This window comes from Oculina patagonica, chromosome 13 (genome assembly GCF_052425735.1).
Source record: "Oculina patagonica isolate OP01 chromosome 13, crgOcupat, whole genome shotgun sequence".
NCBI classification, from domain to species: Eukaryota; Metazoa; Cnidaria; class Anthozoa; order Scleractinia; family Oculinidae; genus Oculina; species Oculina patagonica.
Window position 1 is genome coordinate 28,503,270 of NC_135770.1, and position 19,186 is coordinate 28,522,455.

At 38.4% G+C, this 19,186-nt stretch overlaps 2 protein-coding genes across 4 annotated transcripts; both read left to right on the forward strand.

Annotated features, from left to right (window-relative positions):
* Positions 1-766: 766 nt before the first annotated feature.
* LOC144637298 (mitochondrial basic amino acids transporter-like) lies at positions 767-7,118 on the forward strand. Its single transcript, XM_078496429.1, has 4 exons — positions 767-978; positions 1,081-1,124; positions 1,297-1,374; positions 4,521-7,118. The coding sequence occupies exons 1-4, from the start codon at positions 945-947 to the stop codon at positions 5,217-5,219; spliced, it is 855 nt and encodes a 284-aa protein (XP_078352555.1). The 5' UTR covers positions 767-944; the 3' UTR covers positions 5,220-7,118.
* Positions 7,119-9,676: 2,558 nt separating this feature from the next.
* On the forward strand, positions 9,677-17,204 carry LOC144637295 (uncharacterized). 3 transcript variants are annotated; one of them, XM_078496425.1, is made up of 6 exons: positions 9,677-10,147; positions 10,284-10,419; positions 15,193-15,253; positions 15,357-15,449; positions 15,951-16,016; positions 16,486-17,204. In XM_078496425.1, exons 1-6 carry the CDS (start codon positions 9,709-9,711, stop codon positions 16,660-16,662), a joined length of 972 nt encoding a protein of 323 aa, XP_078352551.1. In that variant the 5' UTR covers positions 9,677-9,708; the 3' UTR covers positions 16,663-17,204. The 3 variants fall into 3 exon arrangements, with proteins under 3 accessions (XP_078352551.1, XP_078352552.1, XP_078352553.1); XM_078496426.1 differs by having other exon boundaries at positions 9,677-10,069; XM_078496427.1 differs by having other exon boundaries at positions 9,677-9,964.
* The last annotated feature ends 1,982 nt before the right edge of the window (positions 17,205-19,186 follow it).

Here is a 19,186-nt window from a genome sequence, read left to right on the forward strand (position 1 = left end):
TTAAAACAACTCTTTCCTTTCACCTTTTCTGCGTCATGTTCAGTGGTGCATTGCATTTGTGCGTGTTTTTTCAGAGCAGTTCGGAAATGACGCATTCTGCGCACGCGAAGTTTAGCGTGCTTTATTTAACAAAAAGCTTTAACTGTTATATTAAAGCCACGCAAGGAAGTGACCAGAGCATAAAAGATTATGAACATTTTGTCGAATTCTGCAAGTGAAGGTTTCATTTGAGAAGTGCCGGTTTTATAAAACCATTCTCAGTTTTTTTGAATTTTTTTAAAAAAAAAAACCCAGTGTAGCCATGCTTTATTTAAATCTTAGCTACTAACTATGTTCTTAGGAAATGACAGGAGCACTCGAGAATTAGAGAAAAAAAACGTGTTACGGTTTCTTTTTTATTTGTTAAATGTAGATAAAAGAAAGTCCTGCACGGCTGATCAAATCTTAGTGGGACGTCAGAAGTCTAATGAAACCCAAGTCACGAAACAATATCTACTTTTAGTAAAATGATCGACAACAAGAAAGCATGATATAGGTCATCCTCCTCTCTTGTTCGCAGTTATTTTCACTTATGCAGACTGAGAATAGAAACTTAGCAATTTGTAACATTTATTATGAAAGAAAACTGAAAAGAACGATATTTTTCCCTTCTCACCCTATGCCCCCACTCTGACCGTGCGAACCGTGCCCGACTGGCGCAGGGTAAATACGCATTTCTGATTGGCTCACGTGGAAACAGGCGAAACAGGCATTCTTCATGAATAATTGTGTTCTTCATTGCGAAATGAAGAGACTGAAAACTTGGGCGCCATGCATAAATTTAGAATTAGAATTTCTAAATGTCAACGTTTTGATACAATGCCAGTATTTGTTGGGAGAGCGGAAGGGCGGTTGTCGTTGAGTCTTCTATTTTCAAGCTAAAGTGGCGCCCGGTTCAGTTTCTAATGGCACTAGACTTCTTAGCAGGATGTTTCGGAGGTTTGATCATGTTACTGTGTGAATTACGACGATAGAGTTTAGTCACCGCAGGAGATAATTTGTTGGTGTTGTTAATTGAAACATGCCTTTCTTTTTCTTCAGGATTGTCTGGAATAATAGTGGGACATCCTTTCGACACCGTTAAGGTTAGTTATATATCAAAAACGAGACGCTCGATCAAAAATTCCACTTTCATCACCAGACAACGTTCAGCCACGCACTAGCTAATATTGGTACCATGGTCGCTAGGCCACGTATCTTGGGCCATTTATCTTCAAAACGACACCACTTTAATCAGTTGTTTTTATTTTTCGTTAGGTTCGCCTTCAGACACAAGTAACGAAAAGATACACGGGGACAATCAACTGTTTTACTCAAATAATCAAGCATGAAACGGTAAGGGTATTGATCATGGAAAGATCTAGATCATAGACTTTAATGAATTTTAATCAGCTTAATATTCTTTCTTTCTTTCGTGGCTATATTTATATTGGGTAACACTAGCTTAACTAACCATTGATTCTGTCTTTTTGACAATTCTGTAAATTAGAGGAACACATAGTTGCCTTTTATTCGAAATGTATTTCAGAAATCAGCTTATTCCCACTCCAATTTGTTTGAAATTTCTTTGATAATCTTAGTGCAGTTAGTGTTTAGAATAATAACAAGCTTACCTTAAATGCTCTCTTTAGCACCCCTCTGCCTCCCTCCTTCTTTCTCTCTTTGAAGCCTCCTGTCTGGAAGCTCAGTTTTATAGTACCCACTGTCTTTAATTGTAAAAGCTCCCCAAGCCTCTTCTGTAGATAAGGAAATAATGGCAATTTTTTGAACAAGGTAACTTTATACTTTTAAATGTTATGGACAAAATGTTACGCAGTCATTTGTGAACTTCAAATGATTTATTACACTCAAGACAAAAGTGCAGTAAATTGTGGTATGAGTTTGAGATCCTTGAAACCCGGCATATCCAATGGCTGATTCCCCCTATGGCACGCGCCTGCAGGGAATCACGGTAGTTGTATTCGTTGTTGCTAAGTCTTGTGCATGGTTTTATGTACACACATACCATGATTCTCTGCAGGCGTGTACCAGAGAGGGAATCGGCCATTGAACAAAAGCGAACCACAAATCAATCAAACCCAATCGACACCAATCGTTCCATTGGGTTCAGTTATGGAACAAAATCGAACATCTCTATATTTTGCCGCGAGTTCTTTTTTCAAACCAATCAAACCAGTTGTACACAATTGAACGCAATTGAACTTAATCTGATTGGATTTTGTTTGGAGTCCATCTCGTGATTAGTAAATCATGCAACACAAACTAGGGGGACAGTGCACCGTATATAAAAAATTTCTTTTGTGTGTAAGAGTCCAAAGGGCTTAGTTTGTCTCTTAGTTTGTGCTGGCCTTTATACTGAAATGCAAAACTAGTCTAATAAAAAAACTTGTCTATAAAGATCATCCAGTTGTCTGCTAATGGTTAACATTCAAATTCTGCAACCTTCAAGCAGACGGGTTCAGTGCTGTCAATAAGGGCCGGTAGCCGGCCGAAACAGCCGGCTACTGACCAATCTTTGGCCGGCTACTTTCGCCTCATTTTACTGTTAATTTTGGTAGGAAACTTAAAATAAGGAAAATATCACAGAAAAATAATTGTGAGACATCCGCCTCAAACGTCTGAGTCGAAATAAAGACGCATTTCAGGAGTGTTAAACGTGTTTACCTTTCCCAGGCGCGATGGAAGTTGATCGAAGAATCATGGAACGCCTGCAACATTTTCACAGAACAGGATCCAGCAAGAAACCAGCTTAAAATAATGATCAGATTCCGCAAAAATAATTGTAAAACATCCGGCTCAAACGTCTGAGCCTAAGTAAAGGCACATTTCTGCAGTTTCAAACATGTTAACCTTTCGGTGGAAGTATAAAAAGTTGAAGCACATCGAAGAGTCGTGGAACGCCTGGGACATTTTAGACTAGACCCCAGGCTTTCGCATGTGCCAAAATGGCGTCCGCGCCAAAGAAACCGAAGCAGACATTGCTGAGCACGTTTGAAAAAGCCAGTGATTGAGATTTTGAGGAAAAGAACTGTTGTAATAAACATAAAATATGGTTAATATAGTCTTAATTTTGCTTGTTCTTTAGGCCCAAATACTGTCAAGAAAACGTTGAAAATAGCATTTCCAAGCATCTAAATTTCAAAATTTTCTGGGGGGGCATGCCCCCAGACCCCCCTAGAATGCTCGCGCCTTCGGCGCTCAAACAGTAGGCTGCCGCCTACTTATCTAGTGCAGCCGTTTACTTAAAAACTTATTGACAGCACTGCGGGGTGTTGGTGAGGTGTGAAATAACTTGCTGCTTTTGTTTGCCAACTGACGGGTGATGGGGGTGACCAGGCTTCCAGATACATCTTAAAGAGGAATAATTTCAATGTATCAATAAATCCAAGCTTACTCACATCACTAGAAGTTTTCTTTTAATTTTGCTGGTCAGTTAGCTGATCTTGATGGCTTTTTGACCCAGGACCCCTCTCTTGACTAGAACATTGAGTCTGCAATGTGGTGGCCTAATGGATAACATTTAGGCCCGGGGGGGGCACCCTGTATATTTTTTGGTGGGGGTGTGCCGCTGGGAATTTGAAGCCCTTACCCAATACCAGACCATGTTCAGCTGATTTTTGCAACCCTATACTAGACTAGACACCGAAAATCCCTACCCTATCCCAGACTTGCATTTATAGAGAACTGTATCACTGTCAGTGTTTTAATGGAAAACCAACTGTCAACAACGATGCCAGGATGATTTTATTTACGTTTAGGAAAGCCTCTTTCTCTTCCGAGTTTCTATTCCTATTCTGGACTTAATTCGTTATACCACCGATCAGTTTCCCGGCAAATACTACCCTTTTCTTGACCAAAACTCTCTGATTTCTATACCCTATCCCAGACTAAACTGCTTGAAAACCATACCCTTCACAGCGGCACATACCTATATAGCTCATATATGGGAGTGCCCCCCCCCGGGCATTTAGGTCCCAGATTGAATGGTCTGCGTTCACAACCCAGGCTGAGCCACTGTATTATGTCCTTGGGCATGAGAAAATAACTAACTGCTTTTACATGGGGACAGTCTGTCATGGCTATTTTAGTAGCATGAGAAACTTTCAGATTCCACATGTGGGTTTAAAAAAAAGGATTGTAAGTTTGTTTAGCTGATAGGAAATGACATAATGTGTTGTATTGTGCCCAACTGAGATCAATTAACAAACAGTTAAATAACTGAAGGAGAGATCATTACAGTTTATAGCTTCACAGTTTAAGGTTTAAAAAAATCCAAAAATCTAAGAGCCAAAGAATCTTGTGAAATCATGTCATTCAGTTTCTAGCTTTCAAATTCATTTCTGTGTGCTTGATTATGTATCCAATTTTATGGCGAGAAGTTAGGTCTTGGCCACTCTTGGGTCTTACTTAAAGGTTAAGATCTTGTCAAGTTTTATTTTAAATGGCATTTTCATGTTTCTTGTGCTGTTTATTTTTCTCAGGTGTTTGGTTTGTACAAAGGTATGTTGTCCCCAATGGCTGGGGTGGGCCTTATAAATGCTATCTTATTTGGCGTCCAAGGCAACCTGTCGCGTGTTCTGGAGCCAGGGTTATCCAGTCAGTGCCTTGCTGGGGGAATCGCAGGTGCTGTCCAGTCAATTGTGTGTTGTCCAATGGAATTAGCAAAAACTCGTGTACAGATTCAAAGCTCTGCTAAGAAGACATACCACGGCTCATTTGACTGCTTACAAAAAATCTTCAAGCGAAATGGAATCAAAGGTTGTTACAGGGGTATGACGTTAACGCTGGTGAGAGAAACACCATCATTTGCAATCTACTTTGGAACATTTGAATTGTTTTGCCAGGCACTGACGCCTGAAGGGGATAGCATTGATTGTATTGGGCCACTTTCATTGCTAATGGCTGGAGGATTAAGTGGAATTTCTTCTTGGGTCCTAACTTATCCAATAGATGTTGTAAAATCAAGATTTCAGGCTGATGAAGATGGAAGGAAGCGCAAGTATAATGGGGTGGTGGACTGTGTTCGAAAAACGTACAGGAGTGGTGGTTTGAGTGCGTTCACCCAGGGACTACCAGCTACAATTCTAAGAGCATTCCCAACCAACGCAGCAACTCTAGCAACTGTTACGATAACTCTTAGACTTGCCAGAAACCATGAGAAACAGCTTGAATTCGCTTAATGATCATTTTATCACAAGTATAGTAATTTTTTAAATAAATTTTGGTTATACATGTAAGGACCGACGTAAAATCCAAAGCTGCGATTGAGCAGTACCAGTCACATGCAACCACTGCTCAAGGAAGCAGATAACATTTATGAACAAATACAAAAACTTGGACGGTGGGAACAATATCAAAAGCATTCAATTTTAGGACCAGTGCCTGGATTGCAGAGGTGGGTGCCCTTAAATTTCTTGCAGACGTAATAGACTTTTAATACTGGCCAAGCAGGGATGTCGCTAAGGGCAGGCTGGTGGCTTATTTCACCGGCTGAAAGAGAACTTGAATCCAGCTGAAATTTCACATGGAAACAGAGACGTAGGTTAACTTTTAGAGCTACCAAGGCCAGAAAAGCCAGCTGGGCTTGTTGATGAGCTGGTTTAGAATTATTTTTTTAGCTACATCCCTGCCTAGTAGCCTGACGGGCTGTTAAAGATAGCAATTTTGTAGTTACTTACCAGGAGCGTTATCTTTCTGTATATTTGACTAAGAATAATCTATTTATATATTGTATTGTCAGCTACTGGTAGTATATATATCAGTTAGTCCATAAGAAGTCCATCTGGTGGCTTAAATTTTAAGTTAAAATGAATACTGACGCGTCCATTGTTAACAAGTACAAAAGAACAGCATGGTTGGAATAAATTATGCATGCTGAATGGTACAAGGGTGGGATGTAAAATATTTTCTGTTATATTCCAAAGGGTTAAATTTCATTATAGGATAGCAAGTCTTGCACAAGATGAGTTATTAATATTTTTTTGTAAGATATCCAACTTAAGTCCATATTATTTGCTAAAGTGTTAAATTTTATTGAGTCATGACAACTCAGACAGGTTGGGGGTATTGCTTGTATTAATTTTTGTTAAGATATCCACTTATGTTGTAAAATTAAAGACTTCGACTAAGGTTAAATTTTATTTATTGCATCAAATTGCAGCTGGCTGGTAATTTAAAGATATTTTTTCGTAAAATAAAAATTTACACATTTAAAATAAGATCCCCAAAAGTAAAATATCACACGAATTTTACTAGTATATACCCGGGAGTATATATTACTGAAGACTTGGACAATTATTGTCTTCGTTTTATCATTATGGAATAATTGACTGCATGATTTCTTTTCAGAAATGATAATCATATTAATTATTACATGCATATTATATACACATTATATACATATCTTTGCATTGTAGACCAATAATGAAGTACCAGTAGATGTTGTGGTTCAATTTTACCTTTGGTAAAATTTGTTAGTTTGCTTTGTTATAAATAGAAGCTGTGTAGCATTTTTTTAAATTAGCATGTGAGATTTGTAAAATTTAGCATTATTAATTGCTAAAACAAAGAAATACCAGATTGTTTCAAGGGTAAAATAATTTTTGAACCACAGCATATATTTTACATTTCATTGTAGACCAAAAAACTATTTGGAATTAATTGTAAAAAAAAAACAACAACAATATGATTAAAAAAAAAGAAAAAAACAACAATATGATCAAGGAATCAGGAGGTGCATTGCCACCCTGTACAGTATGTTTCATTATAATGGTTTTTTGCCACATCTTCTGTTTGTTGACTAAAAAACGGTCTGAACTTTCATAAGTAATTTTCAAAAGATGGAGGTGTAAGATTATTGCGGTTGTCAGTGATTTGCAAACTCTGAATTTTAGAATACAAAAAAGGATTGTGTTTTTTCGCTGCTGTCAATAATAATTCTGGCGACAGCCAACGAACCATAAAAAACAACATTCGAAATGGATCAAAATCTACCAATCACAACTGACAGACATGACCTTTTGATTTGGTTGAAGTAAACTTCTGTTTCTCAAGGGGGCCGCTAAGATGATTGATGGCAGGGTAAAGTGTAAACTGTTGGTTGAGGATTGAATTTCAGAGTTCGCATATCACTGAAAACTGCAATAAAAAATACTTTGTTGTAAAATGTGTTGTTCCAGAAAATATCCATACGGACTAACCCCTCTCATAGAAGGTTTTTTGGTTTGAAATTCCCTTACCATCTGTACTGACATTCCACTTAAGCCCCATACTTTTTTAAAAATTTCTGCTTTTGAGAGGGCCCACTCCCTCAGAATTCCCAGTGACCTTCCATGGGGAGGGTATGGATATTTCCTGCACACGATACATAAATACACCGTATATGACTTATTACAAGGCTGCATAGAACATCATTTAAGGCAGAGCTGTGAGCCAATATCTTTATTTATGTATTACTGTTCCATATAGTAACAAAATATTTTTTAGAGTGGCAAAAAAGGCTCCTGGTACCTTAGTTGTTTAGTATGAAAATGTAACAAATTATGGGGAATTTCTTTCTGTGGGTTTTGTACAATGGGATAAAAGAATTGTAATTACTGTATTCACAATTTTCAGCAGTTTGTGTGATTGATCTGGTGAATTTCCATACTATAATTTATTGGAGTACTGTAAATACTCTATGAAGACCCCCTTTTGAGGGGGAGGGGGGGGGCGCCTTGTCTGTTTTTACGGGTTTAATATAGCAGGGGTATTGCCAAGGAGCATCCTGGACAGTATTATGTGAGAGACCCCGCCCCCCCTTCCCGGTATTCAGTTCACTTCTGATAACTCTAAAATAAGTCTAAACATGTTATAATGGAATTTGGATTTTTGATTCCGTAAAATGTGATGCTAGCGGAAAGAAACTCAAAGGCATGCTATCGTGTTGCAAATGCCATTTTGCGTAGTTTGGAGCAGGTTTATAGCTCACAATTGGCCAGAAAAATGTCAAAACTGTCCAAACAAAACGCTTTTTTAAAAAAATCTCTAGGTGCCAATTCGTTAAGCTCGGGTATGTTTCGTTTTCAAAAATACCCATAAGATGTTTACCTCTTGCATGTTTTACGTTTTCTTCCTCCCCCGAGCTTAACGAATTGGCTGCCTTGATGCTTTAAAATAATCAGAATGGTGGACTCGGCATGGCTACCAGTTTTAAAATAGACAGTTTTTCGTCATTTGCACAAATTAACAGATTCTCAAGTCGAGGTGATTGAACAGAAGGGAAAGTGAGTGGGAATATGAAGGAGGAAAGGGATAATTTCCCCCGCGCTTTGGTTCGCTTTTCTTGGTCGCGCCTTTTTCACCCCATTCCCCACCGAGGAGCCCGCTCACAGACTAAAGTAAACAGGCTCTTGTGTAGCCTGCCTTGCAATCGAGAATTTTGTGACACGTGAGACTGCAACGCAGGCTAGCACTTGTGGTTTTACTATTTGAACATTCAAGTCATTCAAGTAAGCCTTAGCAAATGATGAAGATTGCATTATGTGCGGCCAGGAGCCCATATTATACTTATACTGTAAAAGTATTTTTTTGTCCACGTTAAGAGAGAACGCGCTACAGAAGGACCAAGCTATCTCAAACTTCCAAGGGAAATGAAAATTGTTTGAGATAAGGGGGGGGGGGGGGGGGGGGGGTTCGAAACCACGATCATGGTGGAACAATTTTTAAAATATTGACCGAGTAAAGGTAAAACAATAGTCAATTCTTATGTCTTGACTATGTGAACGTAAATTACACTTGAACAGGTAGACAAAACTGTAACAATCTGTAAGTTCGCGTTGTCTCTGGAAAATTGCGGCGGTGCGGGTGTAGACTGATTCCGTTTGTGTGCAGAGGCGGGAAGCGTTTTGGAACGTGGGAGAGGGGGGGGGGTGGGCTTAAGACTGTCCCAAAATACTCGGCAGGTTTTCATATTTGGAGCAACTTTTTTCCGTTCTATCAACCGTTTGTTTTTTGAGCATTTTCTAGACCAAGGTCCTGCTGTACACAGTAAGTAAAACATAATAGACTCCTAATTCATATGTTTCCTAGATCATCTGTTCAAGAAAACAGCTTTTAAAAAATGTCTTTAAACAAAATGTTTAAAAGCTTTGCCTTGGACGGAGTTAAGTCCGATCAGGAGCATGTCACCTGATCCGGTGTCCGTCCACTGTGTCTTCTTCCTACATTGCTGCAAAATTGAGAAAACAAACACACGATTGAAAATAATGAAATCTTATTTCGCACTGAAATCTGAACAGAAACACCAGCTGAAACTGACCATTCACAACTACTGGATGCACAATCACCACAATGTGGCATTATCTTCTCCTTCACCGGACTGTCGGAGACGCTTTTTGAAAACATGAGCTTCCTGTTTATCAAATGACTTTCCGTTCACATATCTTTTTTTGTCAATAGAAATGTTATTTAACATATTACAGGCAAATTTACTAATTTCCTTGAAGGAACATCTGTTTCCCGCGTCTTTTGGAGGCTTCGGCAAATCTGATTGGCCACCACGGACGGCTGTTCCGAATGCTGATTGGCTCGGCTAATGCACCAACCACGTGGCCTGTTCGACTTCAAAGTGAGGTTGATATTTTCAGTTGACAGTGATCACCCCCTGCGAAGGTAGCTTCGGGCGCCAACATGGCCGACTTACCCACTGGTGTGGCCGAAGTCGAAGTTGAGGTGGAAACTATGGTTGAACCTCAACAAGAAGTTCAAATTGAGACGCAGCCCATGATAGCCCTTCAGCCTCTGACTGAGCCTGAGAACGAAGAAATCGTGGTTCAAACTACGGAGGAAGTTATCGAGGAGTCAAAACACGCCATAGTTGAAGAAGTGTCCATTTCCACGACGCCTTCAAGCAAACAGAGAAGAAGCAGAGGAAACAGGACTAAAGGTCTGGGCAGATCGGGAAAGGGTCATGTTAACTCTACTACATCGAGTGCGTCAAACGCCTCGAACAGTGAGAGAGGGGGTGGTAATGGAGATACTGAACGCTCAGGTACGCGCAAATGGGAACAAAAGCAAGTACAAATAAAGACTCTTGAAGGCGAATTCGCCGTGACAATGTGGGCGTCGGGTACGTTTTTTTAAAATGGGCGCCCTTACTTTTCAGATTAAGTTGGTTTTAAGAGTTTAGCACTACTGCAAGGCAGGAAAATCTGATGTTTTTCATTTGTGTTTCTTCTCTTGTGCGTGCTATGGTGACGCTGTAGAAGAGAAAAAAGCCCAGCAAGAAGAGTTGAATCAAGCTCCCGACTTCACCGAGTACATGACAGGGAAAAAGATACCTCCTGGAGGCCTTCCTGGGATTGATTTAAGTGATCCGAAACAGTTAGCGGAGTTTGCAAGGTAAGGTGACTTTTCGACCAGTTCGGCAGCCATATTGAAATCCCATGACAAACAGCAGCCTTTGTTCACAACCAAAATGGCGGACTTCATCATGGCCGCCGCTCTTCGGTGCAAAGTGGTAGTCTTGAATTTTTCGACATGACCGTCTTCTTAGGATTTTATTTGTAGTGTAAATCGACAAAAGTCGTAGACACGGATTTTTTGCGTACAAAATTTAAGTTTTTTATCCCGTAAAACATAAGAAACAGAATTTTGCACCTTTTTGACAAACAAAAGGTAGCCTTCCGCCACGAAATTAGCTTTCTGTCGAGGGTCTGTTGTTTGAACAACTAGTGATCTTTTTCACAAGTCATTGCACTAAAATATATTTTTTTAACCATGACACATTGGTTGTGTAATTTTACTATCTTCCAGTAAACTGAAGATTTCTGATGCATAGGTTTCATGTTTTTTTTTCTAATAAGTTTGGAAAATGCAGCAAACATGAATAACTGCTTGAGACAATAGTGACAGTTTAGTTAGAACAACGAAGGATGATTAGCAATAAGGAGAAAATGATTTTTTAGGTTGTTCAACAAAATGTCTAATGTACAATATTTTGAACATTCTAAGTGCAGTAGCACTGCTTTTATGCAAGATGCTTTTCTATTTCCTTGTTGACTCCTTGTTGTATTGTAGTTGATCACAGTAATAATATATGTGACCTTCACTTTAAAGACAGGGCCAAAGATTCATTTTAAATATCTCAATCTGCAAATTTAACAAGCGAGAAAGGAGAAGGGCAACAATGACAATACTGGTAGCAACAGGAGGCTCAATATTCTGTGGAGACATGACTTGTTCTCAGGCGGTTTAATGATACCTCTAAAAATTTTGTGACGAAATTCTCATTTTACAGATTATGGCTCACAGCTAATCAGGCATCACCAGGAGATAACATACAAACATGACAAGAGAGATGTGTATACTTCATGGCTTAAGAAAAACACCCTTTGCCATTCTAATTAGAAAGGACTTTTACTTCAATTTCAATGTTAAAAAAGATGATGCTTTCTAATTTTTAGTGTGAAAGCTTGTCCAGCGAGCCTAAGGACAATGTCCCAGACACCACCGGACAGCGAGACAGACCAATGAACGACAAAAGCCAGAAACGCCGACCACACGGGAAGCGAGGCACGCCGCCCGACCGCTGATTGCAGCCCTGTTGTCTGTTTTTGTTTTTGTGCCAATGGATTTATTAATTTATCATTTTACCTATTGACTTCTGGAGTTTTTTTAGGATTTAAACAAAAACCATTTTTGGCATTTTCTGGTCAGTTATGAGCTAAATTACAGTGGAATCCTGATTTCTCAAACCATTGATTTTTGAACCTCCCAATGAAAGTTGAACAAAAGTTGTTTCCGATGGATTCGCCTCACTATGAGGAACACTGCACTTTTACCTTTAATTTTTTGAACTCCCAATTTTTTGGCTACAGGCCTGCATTCAACATTCCTGAGAAAACTTCACAGAGACATGGAATTCTCACCATGGAGTTGCAGCGAGGCTTGCCAAGGGTAGCAGAGCGAAATTTTTCACAGTGTTTTTCATTCAAATTTCTAAGCATTTTGCTTGCATTTCTTGATCAAGTAACCCAATCACTCTGCTTTGGGTGTCATTTGAAAGATCTTTTCCTTCTGTGAGCTTGAATATCAGTGATGCCTCTCTTTGTCAAAGGTGATAATGTCATAAGTTAAAGAATGACCAATGCTCACCATAGGCTGCAGGGTGTTCATTAAGAATTGTAATAGCAGGAGAATAGTGTTACCGGGTGATTTCTAGGTCCGCACAAAAAAGGAATGCGAAGCCGGAGAACACGAGAGCGGGAGACCCGATCTCCGATGCCTAATGAACACCCTGAGGCTGTTTAGGCATTTCAGGTGTCAACAGGTTAAAGAATCTCGCCTAGTTTGTCTTGCATGCACCAATTTATATACCATTTTCAGGGTCTCATAAAGTGATAGCTATATACTTGCAAAAAAATAATCTCCTATCAACTTGTTCCTGCAACAAAGAGCCTTTGAGTTTATCTACTACTCTGTCACTTCTTACTTGACCAGCTAAGGATTAATGCTTGCACCTCAAGTGAAAACCAGACTTGAGTGGCTTCTGACGTTTGTGGGTGGTGCTGCAACTGTGTACCGGAGAACTGCAATATTTTTTGTGAAGGCACAGACATCTCTATATCTTGAGACAATAAAATATTCATCAGCATTCAGAAATTACTGTTTTACAGTGCGACTACTCGAACTGGGACACCCTGAACAAAATTAACCAATCACAGTGATAATTGAAAACAAAAGATAGGGACATTATTTTGCAACGGACCAATAACATTCTAGAACGTAAACAAAAGATTACCTACAAAATTTGAACTGTCAACAACGTTACAAACCCATGGGGACCTCTCAGGAAACTTGCCTTCTATTTGATTGGTTACTTTCGATCCTTAATTTTGAATTTTTCTCAAAAAGCTCTGTTCATGTTTTTCGTGTAAACGTTTCCAAAATGGCATTTTATCAAAGCGTTCAAGTTCGATTGAATCGTGGCGGGGGATATATGATAATGTTAGGCGACATTCCCAATTGTTACGAGAGCGCGTTTTGGACTTACATCACACTGCAATGAACCAACAGATAAGTCAAAAGCAGTCGGCACTTTGTGCAAAACGTTTTGCGGGACTATGATTTGAACAATTCATCGATTCCTTACGGAGAGCAGCTGCGCCACAATCAAAAACGGTGGAAGATGTCGCTGAATTTTTAGAAAACGATAAACTGTGCAAGCCTAGCATTAGTAGCACGCATCCTTCATCATGTTGACCTTTCGAGACCTTGAAATCATGTGTCTTCGGTTACATGTAAACAAGAAACGTTCAATGACAAATAGAAAAATTATTCCACGCGTTGCGTTTGATTTTATAGCATAAAAAGTTCTTGTGAGAGCTAGAGATTGTCTGTAAATGCGAAGCCAATGAAGGTTTGTTTGAAATGTGTTTTCTGTTACATGTAAAGTTGTAAACTGCAAACGTTGAAAGACAAACAGAAATATCAAATCTTGCGTTGCGTTTTATTTTATAGCATAAAAAAGTTCTTGTAAGAGCGTAGAGATTGTCTGTTAAGCGAAGCCAATAAAGGTTTGTTTAATTCCAATTGTATACCAAAGTTTCCCTTACACTGTTCCTGATCTCGGCGGCGAATATTATTTTAGTTCAAACTCAACACTTCCATCAAATTTGAAAAACCAAGACTGATTTTGCTTGTTCTTAAAAATTTAGGATCGAAAGTAACCAATCAAATAGAAGGCAAGTTTCCTGAGAGGTCTGCATCTGTTGTAACGTTGTTGACAGTTCAAATTTTGTAGGTAATCTTTTGTTTACGTTCTAGAACGTTATTGGTCCGTTGCAAAAAAATGTCCCTATCCTTTGTTTTCAATTAACACTGTGATTGGTTAGTTTTGTTCAGGGTGCCCCGGTTCGAGTATTCGCACTGTAATGATCCACCCCCCTCCATTATAAAGCGATTTATTTACCCTTACTTCAATTCTGATCATGTGTTCCTTTTGAGATGCAGCACAAACGGATGTGTAGTCATACAGTCCGACCTCTATTAAGTGGCCACCTATTTAGTGGCCACCCTCTATTGAGTGGCCACTTTCCAAAGTCCTGATTTATTTATCACTAAACTGCTGTATTTGATACCTCTATTCAACGGCCACCTCTATTAAGCGGCAGCGGCCACCTTTTTGCTGTCGCAAGTGTATTACTTATATGGTTTTTTACCTCCATTAAGTGGCCAGCAAATTATCTTTCCAAGCGAAATGTGACAGATGATATATATCGTCCGTGAAATATCTTGAGCTAAATTTTTTCACATACTAAATGTTGATGCAAAAAGGCTTAAGAAACTTGTCAACGATGTTTTGCATATTTTTCTGTACATTATCTACCCGAAGAAATACTGTACATTTCAACTATGTGCTGTCTGCGGGGCCGTCTGTGTCAGAGCTATGCACTGGAAATGCACTTGATGTTTTGTTACAATGAATGTTGGATTTATCTTCACATACGTTCACTTTTTAAAAACATTTTGCTATATAGAGTCAATAAAACCATGTTTACTGCCATTCCTATCCAATTTATATTGTACCTCTATTAAGCAGCCAACCTCTACTAAGCAGCCACTTTTCAAAGTCCCGAGGGTTGCCGCTTAATAGAGGTTGGACTGTAGTTCCAATTGGTTGTCAGCTGACTCAGTCTTGAGGGGGATGAATATTGTAACGTAAATCTTCTGATCTGTGCTACTTTTTTGGCCAAATCCGTCAATCTGCCACTATTTTTGTGTTGTTTAGTTTCATTCCAATGGATGGTAGATGTTGCTTTTCATGCAAGTTTATTAGAACTTTCGTTTTATTGATTGTTTTAGAGACAATTCCGCCAACATACCAACCAACCAACTTCACGTCGCATAAATGTTTTCCGTGTTGATAAGGTGGAAAAAACTGAGTTGGAACCACAGTTTTGTAAAATTACGTCACTTGTCAGTTGTATCTAATGATGTATTGTATGGTGTGTCGAATCATGGCATTTATATCAAGATATGCATTGTAACGTGAGCAAATGTTGTTTCAGTCCTGACTGTGAGCCTTTTAGTTATTTTGTTGATAGACTTGTTTTCAAACCAAGTAAACAGGGTTTCTCATAAACAAGCCAACAAAGTTTTAATTTCTTGTAGAATGAGACCCAAGAAAATGAAGGAGGAAGAAGGAGCAAGAACGATAGCTTGTCCACACAAAGTAAGTTAAAAACAGTGATGTCAGCAAAGGTTGATAGCATTCATTGTATCTTGGGTCTTTTTAAGTATCTGGAAAATCATCACAAACTTTGTTACTTTTTCAGGGTTGTACAAAGATGTTTCGAGATAATTCTGCGATGCGAAAACACTTACATACACATGGACCACGAGTTCATGTCTGTGCTGAATGTGGCAAGGTATTCACCTTTTTTTGTGCATGTTTAAAGGGATTTATTCATAGTTCGTGCATCTTGAGAAAGTCAGAAAGCCACTGAAATCTTCCTCAACCTCAATCTTCTTTCTTTTGGGTGTGGTATTGCCTCTGTAAAGTTTTTCTTCCTTACTAACCAGAGTGCATTCTAGGTAAGGTAGGTTATGCTGAAGATCTTTGGCGTGGATTTAAGACCTTGGCGTAGACAAAATAAAAATACCTTGGCGTTTCTTCAGCTTGGTGTGTACATGGAATGCACCCTGGCTTATTATATCTTTCTATTGAAGCAATAATAATTATTATTGACGTTTCCATCAATAAGAAAGCATTCCAAAAATGACCTTACTAAACCACAATGTCCAGTAGCACGTTCCCAGTGTTTCCAAGCAAGTTTGTAAGCTGCCTTACCTATTGCAATGAAATAAACAACTTTATATCAGTTCTAGTATTTTTTAATTTGTTGTTTCTCAACTCCTTTTTTCCTCAGGCTTTTGTAGAGAGTTCAAAACTAAAGAGACATCAACTTGTTCATACTGGCGAAAAACCATTCCAAGTACGTCTTTTCTTTTTTTTTTCTCCTTACATTAGGAGACTTACAGAGATATATTTAGATTTATACCACGCCATAGAAAATACGGCCAATCAGAATTCAGCAAAGCCGTTGCATATTTGTCAGTATTCAACTCAACTTTCCCATTGTGCCCTGCGATCTTATTCTCAACGAAATTTTGTAAGCATATTTTCTATTGCTTGGTATAAAATAGTTACACAACACTTTCTCGTTGTATACTATGGAATATCCCACTTGTCACTTGTATTTTCTTGGTATACACACTCACCTAAAGGCTCATGTGTATACCAAGAAAATACAAGTGACTCGTGGGATATTCCATGGTATACCACTCGAAAGCGTTGCATAACTAGTATGTAATAAGATATCTTGGAAACCTAAACACTGTCTTATTTCACATAAACTGGAAGCACCCTTGTACTAAAAGCACTATTTTGCATTTTCTTAACAGTGTACATTTGAAGGCTGTGGCAAGAGATTTTCATTGGATTTTAACCTTCGCACTCATGTTCGCATTCACACTGGTGACCGACCGTACGTTTGTCCTTTTGACTCCTGTAATAAAAGGTTTGCACAGTCTACGAATCTCAAGTCACACATCTTGACCCATGCTAAAGGAGGAAAGTAAAAAATGCTATTCTCAAGGACTTTGACAAATTGTACAGATTTTCAAGGAGGGAACTTTTTTGAGGCTCAAGGCCTCAAGTGGCCTTAGGTCTGACTTTGCTAGGATTTCTAGTACAGTAACAGCCTTGTACATTTTATGCTCATAATATTCATTTGAACAGATCTTCCGTACTTGCCTTACACGTTCTAACACAAATGTGACACTATGCCTTCATCTAGTTTCCATTGCTAGAGATCGTTTCTCTAGAGATTGGGAGTTCGGGCAAGAAGGACAGCATCGGTGTGAAATGGTTCTCAGAAGTGGACATTTCAAGTCATTGTGATAGATTTTAACCTAATCAGCCGAAGGTAGCAGGCTTTAATTTATCTTCACTAGCTCATGGCCTTCTTGTGTCATTTTGTATAGTTACTGTATGTACATTTAGTATTTTTGTCCAGTGACATCCTCTTCTTTTCATGTGCCACTTAGTAGTTGGATAAGTTTTAAGATAATAATTATGTTACCCATTTAAACAATTATTAAACAAGCTTTACACAATCTAACACTTGTAAAAAGGAAATCTGAAAGCACATATTTTAATCAAAGGGAAAGCTTCTTCTCTTTGTTTTATTTGAGGGAAGTTGTAAGGAGAAGTCTATGCTTAAAAGATTATTTTTAACTTTACCTGGCTTACTGCAACTTTCAATAACGTAACACTCAAACTCTGCTCGATCACAAGTTTTCCATTTTTTGCTGCCGTCAATCATCTTGGTGAACCTCTCAAGAAACCGATGTTTAATAGGCCTTATGCATGATAACTTCATATGTTCAAAATTCACCACCAAGCCTCGTTTACACACAATTATTCTCAACCCTCTCAATCTTCATGCAGTTTTCATGTAGGTATTCTTTGCAACTTTGCTGTTCATGATAGTTTTTTTTTAAGTTTGCAGTTTGAAGGCAATGCTTGGTGGTTAAACTAGCCAGTCATTCGTAAACATGCGCAAGGGCTGTTCAGTGGGTTCCAGAGGCCACATCTTTAGGGTTGTGATTGGTTGATTTTCATCCATTCTGTTTGTGTTGTTTTGCAAGATAAGTGGATTGATATCTGAATTATGATTGATGGCAGCAAAAATCGTTTGAACTGCAGGATTCATTTGTTACTGAAATAAGCAGTAAGATATTCAAGTTTAAAGCTTAGACAGTGTTACATGATGTATAAAAAAAACTATGTCTATTTGTCTACATGTATATTACATTCAAGTAGTACAGTTATGATGATTGCATTTACAAGTCAGAAAGTTCCGGAAAGTGTCAAGATGCTCACTTAGATCCAGTTGAATCAATAATGTGACAAAACACATCTTTCTCCTGGCGCATTCATATCTATTTCCTTTGAGATGCCAGATTTCATGCTGACGGTGTAATTATTGAAGCTCTACAGATATCTTTGTTTCTGATTGGTTACTTGGTTTCAATTGTTACCATGAAAAACAACCAATCAGACACTGTAAAACTCTGTAGTAATTTATCATCAGTATGTTATTTATTGGTTCAAAATTCATGTTGGCACTGTGAAGGTTTGAGTGAGCAAGTGACCAAAGATGCTCAGTCAGAGTATTTCAGCATTTAAACTGTAATTGACTGTGTCTGATGTTGCAGATAGTTTGGGCAGGAGTTAGAATAAAATACAGTTATATACAACTTTGCAAAGCAGAAACTCTTATTGTCCTGGCTGTTTTTTGTTAAACCTTCTAATCAGACACTTCTCACCAAGAAACATCTATTGCAATGTCTGCTTTGTCAGATGCCACTTGAACATTGCATAAGGAGACTTTTACTGCCTTTACACCCACTTTCAGTGCTATGTGCATAGCTATCTTTCTACATCCATCTTTTGACAAAGTCTTTTGATGTGCTATTTGAAATGATACAATCAAAACTGATGCATACCGGTGATGATTTCATGTAAATGAGCCCACAAGTTCAGAAGGTCATGCTGGTGGGCTGTGATTGGCAGATTTTAATTTGTCTTGTTTGTTTAGCACATTGTAATGCTATGCAGGTAACACTAAAGGAAGGTGTAAAATCAAACTGTTGCAGAACAGTGTACAATTCAGCATGCTGGTTTGGTACAGTGTGTATGTCCTGAATCTTATTTAATAAATCTTTAGAAAGCTAAATTATTTACTTGTAGAACATACAATATCAATAACATTGTTGATAGTTTGACAGCACATGATTGTTGTGGTTTGTGTCATCTTATAATTTTACATATTTCCATAAACAGAAGACTGCTAGCTGTCCCTTTTTTAGTCAGTTGGGTCGGCAAAAAGTAGAAAACAAGCAATTCAAGTGACACAATGATCGAGAGAGTGAAGTGAAAAGAAAAAGACTGCACTCTCTTCTGTAACAGGTGCCTTCAGATAACTCTGCCCATTAAGTCTGGGAACCCATTCAAGATAAGCCACAGTCAACTTCATAAACATGCTCTGCCTCATTTTGTTGCTTGTAAACAATGCAAAAAAAGGCACATGTACAATGA